The following is a 7,112-nucleotide window of genomic DNA, read 5'->3' on the forward strand; positions in this document are numbered from 1 at the left end:
ACTCGAAAAGAATCTATTCCAGTTGGAGAACTTGACCTTTTCTTTACCTTCACATGCCTGCGTAAGCATTTTGAAAAGCTGACTAACAAGATATTTTATGAAGTCTAATCTTGTCCAAATTTTAACTAATATACAGGTTGAATAATGATTCTGGAAATAAACTGACGTAATAACTGGTAATAAACCAACGTTGCAGATTTAATTGCAATAATAAAACAAAACATACTGGTATACCTGATTGTCTTCAATAAACAAAATGTGGGCTGTGGCATTTTGGCAAAACCCATTTTGTGTACTGTGCACCAAAAAAATGTTGAAAGCCCCTGGCTAATCTAACAATATACATATGTTGCTTAATGTAGAACTTTGCATAATCTAGCTAGGCTGCCTCAGCTTAATTCTCATGCTATGGCTGGAATAATACTTAAAGGTATGGTTGGTCTTGTTACTGGTGGTGCCTCTGGTTTGGGGAAAGCAACAGTGCAGAGATTGGTACGAAATGGCTGCAAAGTGGTTATGTTTGATTTGCCTTCCTCTGAAGGTCAAAAGGTTGCTTCAGAAGTAGGAGGTGATTGTGTTTTCCATCCTGGTGATGTTACATCTCCAGAAGATGTTACATCTGCAATTGATGCTGCCAAAAATCTTGGCAATCTCAGAGTGACCGTCAATTGTGCTGGAATAGGAATTGCTGTAAAAACTTATAACAATCATAAGGATAGAATTCACCCGCTAGATGAATTTCAAAGAGTAATTGATGTCAACGTTTGTGGTACCTTCAACGTAATTCGCTTTGCTGCTAGAGAAATGGCAAAAAATGAACCTGGTCCAAGCGACGAGCGTGGTGTAATCATTAATACAGCGAGTATTGCAGCTTATGAAGGGCAGATTGGTCAGGCTGCATATGGCGCAAGCAAGGGGGCAATAGTCAGCATGACTTTGCCAATTGCTCGTGATCTAGCGTCATGTGGAATACGAGTCATGACCATTGCTCCTGGATTGTTCGAAACTCCATTGTTGGGCTCACTGCCAGAGAAGGTGAGAACGTATTTGGGAAAACAAGCTCCTTTTCCAACTCGACTTGGGGACCCAGCAGAATATGCTCACCTTGTCCAGACTATCGTTGAAAATCAGATGTTGAATGGTTCTGTCATCAGGCTTGATGCAGCTATAAGGATGCAACCTTAAGCATTTCATTTAATTGATTTTATGTAGCAACTTTTGTAGTGTAATGCTATTGTAATAAAATCACGCTTTCATGTCAGTTCATTTTTTGTTGTTTAGATGACACGTAATCTACCAAACCTTTTTGCCTGTGTTTAGTAATCAAACTTTTTAAATAACATTTAGATTTTGTGTTCAATTAGAATACCTTGATTGTTTAAGGTAAGCCTTAACAAAACTATTTCGATGATATTTTTAATCACGTTTATGAATGTGTGATATACCGTATACATTTTAGATGGCTAAGAAGGATGACATAAGTTGCAATATTAATTCTGGTTTGTTTGAAATCCTGAAACCTGCAGTTGAGAAAATAGATGACAATGTGCGATCAGTTCAGCAGTCACAGGTCATTTTTTATTTAGATAAAGGTGTTTTTCTTTATGATCATGTATGTTGTTGGTCAGAATTTAGCAATAAATAACATATATATCTTTTCATTTTTTGGTTGTTTAAATTTTTGCAAAACTTAAGTTTGTGATCAACTTCAATTGTAATTTATCAAAGCTTTGAACTTGTAGTTTTGTAATTTATCGAAGTTGTACAATTCAGTTTATTTGCAGAGGGAGCTGCAGGAAAAGATTGATGCTGTGTCAGCAGAATTACAACGTATAGGTGAGAAACAACCAGCAACAGTCAATCTTGAACCATATATTAAGAAGCTGATCAGCACCAAACGAAGAGTTGTTCTTATAAGCAACATTGTTCAAAATGTGCAAGACAGATTAACAAGACTGCAAAAATCAGCAGAAGCTGAGACTCTTCGCAAACAAGCGCACGTTCAGGCTCAGAATGCGTTAATTGGAGTCACTCAGTCTTTAAACGTTAAAAAGGAATGATATTTCATTTGATATGTTTTGCAATAATTGCATTTTTTGCTTTCTTGTATTAAAATGTGCTAAACGATGTTTGTTTGAAAAATTACACATGAAGAAGATTTGGCTTGAACATGATAAATTGTTGGTTACAGTCTTGTCTTTCCTTGGCTTCAAATACTCAAATTTCATTTGATCTCGTTTTTTAGTGAATGATCTGTGAAGCTCATTATTTTAAATTGCAAGAGTAATGCAAACATGCGTAAAACATTGTTAATATATATCCGTTATGTGTAGTATATGCCTGGATATGTGTAACAACTTATTGCATAATGTCTTTTGAGACTAAATTCTTTTAGCTTTGCATTTTTAAGATTTCAGTTAGTATGGACTACTAATTTTCATGTAAAATGTTTGTGTTTAGCATCCATGTCATGGACGCAGTAATGTGTTTTTACAAGCTATAAAGCTATCAGATTCTACAAACAGTGATTAAAAGTAAATTAACATTTGCCAATGTAAAATCTTCTTGATTCAAAAATGTTTTTAAGTGAAATATGAAATGACTATTGCTTTTTAAAAGTATAAACTTTGCTTTTGTTTATATGCCGACAATATTGAATGTTAATGCTCTGATGTAAGCATTTTTCAGTTATATTATTAACAAACTGTAACAATTCCAAATTTTAACAGAATTTCGAGTCTTTTGTTTGGCATGTTCTTCAGTATTTCTACAAACTGTATTTGGCAAAAGGATGGAATTCTGTGCTCCAAGGTTCAAATGATGTCATTAAGCTTGTCGGTTTTTATAAGTACGCAAGCATCGAATCATACACGCTATATTATTTTATGTATTATCGTACATAAGCTTAAATTCTTTTAAACAAAAATTGCTCGTGCCAACCTTGATTGTTAATTTAATATTATTAATTTCAAGCCATTGATGAGATTTGTAATAACATGTTTTCACTGTGGCAATTGTTATTGTCAGGTTAAGATTCATGTAGTAGATTTAAGTACTTTAGTAAACAACCCTGCAAATTAAAATGAGCGTTGAAGAAGTTGGTCTACCGGCTCGCCAGAAACAAGTCCAACAGCTGACCACTTTATTCCACCACCCTTCACACTCGGCAGTGCCAAGTATTTTTATTTATGGTCACTCATCTACAGGAAAAAGTGTGACGTTGTCACATGTCCTAAAGACCAGAAAGGTAACTATTGAGTGCTAATAACATTTTGTTGGATTTCTGATGAATAGGCGCGTCATTTAAAAATAACTGAAAAACATGCCGCGGCATATCTGTGATTTAATAGAAATAACAATTACTTTATATTCACTTATCAGTTTTAACCTCACTCATTTCATTTTCCAGCTAACACATGTTATTGTTAACTGCGTTGAATGTTACACAACATCACTACTCTTCCTAGAAGTTTTGCGATCTTTTTCTTCCAATGAAGAATCGATATGGAAGTGTGATAACATGAATGACTTTGTGAGAAATCTTAGAAAAATCCTTTCCAAGTCAGAAGAAGCTGTATACATTGTAAGTGGGTTTTAAGTATTTAAGTCTGGAAAGTCTCCCTTTTAAAACAAATTTTGCAAATGCTGCATGTTCATTTTGAATGAATTACAACTGAAGTCTATTTGGTCTGTTTTTAATAGGTCTTTGATAAAGCAGAGTCATTACGTGATAGAAATGTTAACATTTTGCCAGCAATTATGAATCTACAAGAATTGGTAAGTTTATTGTTAAAAGTGTGGAAGTTATAACAAAAGCTTTTGAAATGTTTTTGGAGTCAGATCCTGTCAGCCTTTGGTTTCTCATTTCATTTTTCAACATTTTAAGTTTTTTGTAATAGAAAGTATTTTCTGAATTATTTTTGTTATTGTGTGTATTCAGACATCGTGCAATCTTTGCGTCATACTTGTCAGTGAATTGCCATGGGAGAAATTTTACAATGGAATAGGACTTCGTGATCCATTTATTATATTCTTTCCTGATTACACAAAAGGTCAGAGGTGAAATCATAAATACTTTGCAAATAAAGAAATATTTTGTCTGTTTCGTGATCTCTCACAGTGCCCAGGTGTGCAGAATATCAATCTTGAATGACTTTCTTGTTTGTCTAGAAGAGCTTGTGGAAGTCTTGTGCCATTTGCGATCTCCGGACACGGACTTGGATTTCTACCGACATTACGTTACGATGGTGCTGGCTGTATTTTTTCTGGCATGTCGTGATCTACGGGAACTGAGGCATTTGGTGTGGTTAATGTTACGATATATAATTTACAGACGTTGAAATAACTTCAACATTACCTAAATGTTACAAAGATAATTATTTTTTATGCGATGATCGACGATTTGCAGTAACAAATGTAATGATTATTGAACAGGCTGAGATGAATTTTTCAATTTATAAAGAGCCAATTGAAAAGGGTGTTGCGACAGTAAATGATAAGCATAAACTATGGAAGAACCTTGAGCCACATCTGCGCAGTGCCTTACAAAAGCTTTACATGAGAGAAGTTTCAAGGTAAAGTATGTTTTAGTATTACTGCTGTAATACTGTAGATTAGAACGACTTATTGTAAGCTACCGCTTTATTTTAGTGTAGTTATTTTAATTTCTTTTGCTTATTACTTACTAATAGTATTTACTTCTAGGCAATGAACATGTTTTTTACTGTTATTATGTTGTTAGTCAGTAATGAGTATTAACCTTAAATACTAATATGTACAGTAGTTGATTGTGATAGTTAATTGTTGCTTTCAAATTGCAATATTGGGATTCAGGTTGTAGTTTTTCCACTGAACTGAACAGCAGTGCTAATTTCCTTTGGAAATCATGTATAAAATATGCTGTATTCAGTATTTGTTATATTCAGTGCAGTTATATGAATTGCAAATCCTATACGTTTTAAACAAATCGTTTGTTTTCAAACAGTGATGAGTGGGAAAAACTACAAAGCAAATCATCGGAAACTGCCTTAGTTAAACGGCAAAATATTGTTGAACTCCCATTCTATTCCAAGTTTATACTAATATCAGCTTATTTAGCTTCCTACAATCCGGCGAAAACAGATCGAAGGTTCTTTGTGAAGGTGAAAACCTACATAGATCTCATGTTATATCCTAAGTCTGGTAAATTTTATTTCTGGTTATTTTTATGAATTGCTTTAACTTTAAACGCAGTAACAATTAACATCCACTTTTTGTTTCGATTTGGTTGTAATTTGCTAACAGAATGCGGGCAAGATGAAAAGGACAGCTCATTCCATGAAGAAGGATGAAAAGAAAAGCGCTCATTTGCGTGGACCTCATGCTTTTCCTCTTGACCGCATGATGGCAATATTTTATTCCATTGTCGACGGAAGGGTTCCACCAACCGCCAATATCTTCGCTCAGGTTTGCGAGGGTAAATTTTAGGTTAAGTATTTATATAACCAAGTTAAACAGAGATTCTATTATATATTGCAGATTTCGTCCCTTGTTTCGTTGCGATTTTTGAGCCAAATTGGTCACGAAGACCAGATAGACAGCCCCAGATATAAATGCATCGTTTCTTTGGAATTTATCACGAGTATTGCGAAGTATGTATCAGTTGTAGATTTGTTTGTAAAAATAAATTTTCGAGTCAATTTATTTATGTTGTTTCATTTATTTTTCAAATTTTGCATTTAGAACGGTCAACTTTGAAATTATCCGTTATTTGTTTGACTTCGTATGAAAATGAAGACGATCTCGTAACGACCAAATGAATGTTTCAAAGTATGTCGAAAATGAAAAACACCTACGCTCTCTATAAGCACTGTGCAGTAACAATTAAACTTGCATTACATTGCCTAAAATAAACTTTTTTTTTTTTGAAAAACTCGTGCCATATTTTCCCGCTGGAAGAACTATTCAAATGCAAAGGTTCGCATTCCCAAAAAGCTTGGCTAGTAAAAGGCAAAGTTGAAGCAAGCAGGCAGTCTAGGGGGTGAGTTAAGGTAAATTTGATTGAATCGTGTGGAGGCTTGGTGAAATGACTGGGCTTACAAAAGATAGGCCACACTGAAGACGCGGCATAGCACCCGAATTATAGAGTTATTTTTAGTGCTTAAGTTATGATATTTCTCCGGAACTTTATCGTACCAAACCAGTGTGTCTAATGGAAATGCCTTTTTTGGACTTTTGCAAAGTGTTGGCGGAAGTTGCGTTACCACCCGGAACCTAAAGTCGCCAGATTAACTCCGAAACTTACTAGAATGGTTTAAGTCCCAATAATTCAGCCAAATTAAATTTGTTTAATCTATTCACTACTTCAGTAAACAACTCAATTTGTGGCACGCGCTTGGTAATCACAATCGTTCCAACAAGGACAATCGTTGCATTTATGCCGGAATTGAAGCAATTAAAAGTTCATCCGGAAGCGAACCAAACCGAACCTATCGACATGAAGTTCCGCCTTCAGAAGTGTTACATCGGAACTGGAAAACTTTTAGCAGCCCGTATTGGCTTAACTCTTGTTCTCGAAGAGGCAGCGACTTGTGCGTATGCTTATGGTCACGCAGGACAGGTTTTTGGGCCTTCAGGTTAAAATTTGTGCTAAATAGCGCTGTTGCCAAATCTAGTCTTTTTACAAAATTTTCGGCTGCAGTAGCCTATTACTTCAGGGTAGTATTGGAAATCAAAAAGGCGTACCGTAATTTCCTTTACCAAATTTTACAAGGCAGGAGATTAAAGGACGAAAGTAGGTCAATTGTGACGTCGCTTTTAATAGCAAAGTCAGCAGATTTCTGATCATTAAACCTTTATGCCATCAATTATTTGCCAATTAACTTTCAACGATGTTTTCATGCAAACTTTCACAAAAGCCCCAATATTACGTCACAGACCCGCATGGGTGGTAATACCTCAAAACAGGCGATTTAGGTCATGCCGTTCACCTCAGTGTTCTACGTGCTAAAGCTGACGTGGAATTTACGCAAGGTTGCACAGAGCAGCTACAACAATAAAGACTTGTCAAACGTAATGCCAAGCTGCCTTTGAAATTGTATCCCGCACAGGTGGGAAAAACACTACTTTTAGTG

At 35.3% G+C, this 7,112-nt stretch overlaps 3 protein-coding genes across 3 annotated transcripts; all 3 read left to right on the forward strand.

Annotated features, from left to right (window-relative positions):
- On the forward strand, positions 1-1,460 carry LOC143461262 (3-hydroxyacyl-CoA dehydrogenase type-2-like). Its single transcript, XM_076959112.1, has one exon. The coding sequence runs from the start codon at positions 409-411 to the stop codon at positions 1,183-1,185; it is 777 nt and encodes a 258-aa protein (XP_076815227.1). The 5' UTR covers positions 1-408; the 3' UTR covers positions 1,186-1,460.
- LOC143461263 (SNARE-associated protein Snapin-like) lies at positions 1,256-3,027 on the forward strand. Its single transcript, XM_076959114.1, has 3 exons — positions 1,256-1,383; positions 1,460-1,570; positions 1,785-3,027. Exons 2-3 carry the CDS (start codon positions 1,460-1,462, stop codon positions 2,058-2,060), a joined length of 387 nt encoding a protein of 128 aa, XP_076815229.1. The 5' UTR covers positions 1,256-1,383; the 3' UTR covers positions 2,061-3,027.
- A 3-nt stretch (positions 3,028-3,030) lies between these two features.
- Positions 3,031-5,913, forward strand: LOC143461260 (origin recognition complex subunit 5-like). Its single transcript, XM_076959110.1, has 10 exons — positions 3,031-3,247; positions 3,410-3,583; positions 3,703-3,777; positions 3,941-4,052; positions 4,171-4,301; positions 4,435-4,574; positions 4,985-5,141; positions 5,284-5,445; positions 5,518-5,630; positions 5,722-5,913. Exons 1-10 carry the CDS (start codon positions 3,083-3,085, stop codon positions 5,765-5,767), a joined length of 1,275 nt encoding a protein of 424 aa, XP_076815225.1. The 5' UTR covers positions 3,031-3,082; the 3' UTR covers positions 5,768-5,913.
- The last annotated feature ends 1,199 nt before the right edge of the window (positions 5,914-7,112 follow it).

Source organism: Clavelina lepadiformis, chromosome 5, assembly GCF_947623445.1.
Source record: "Clavelina lepadiformis chromosome 5, kaClaLepa1.1, whole genome shotgun sequence".
Lineage (NCBI taxonomy): Eukaryota > Metazoa > Chordata > Ascidiacea > Aplousobranchia > Clavelinidae > Clavelina > Clavelina lepadiformis.

Bases quoted from the DNA above. Each gene is read 5' to 3' on its own strand.
- LOC143461260 (XM_076959110.1), top strand. From the start codon at position 3,083: ATGAGCGTTGAAGAAGTTGGTCTACCGGCTCGCCAGAAACAAGTCCAA. The intron at 5,142-5,283 runs GTGAAAACCTAC...ATTTGCTAACAG, and splicing joins ATCGAAGGTTCTTTGTGAAG to AATGCGGGCAAGATGAAAAG. The intron at 5,631-5,721 runs GTATGTATCAGT...TTTTGCATTTAG, and splicing joins TTTATCACGAGTATTGCGAA to AACGGTCAACTTTGAAATTA.
- LOC143461263 (XM_076959114.1), top strand. From the start codon at position 1,460: ATGGCTAAGAAGGATGACATAAGTTGCAATATTAATTCTGGTTTGTTT. The intron at 1,571-1,784 runs GTCATTTTTTAT...GTTTATTTGCAG, and splicing joins GATCAGTTCAGCAGTCACAG to AGGGAGCTGCAGGAAAAGAT.
- LOC143461262 (XM_076959112.1), top strand. From the start codon at position 409: ATGGCTGGAATAATACTTAAAGGTATGGTTGGTCTTGTTACTGGTGGT.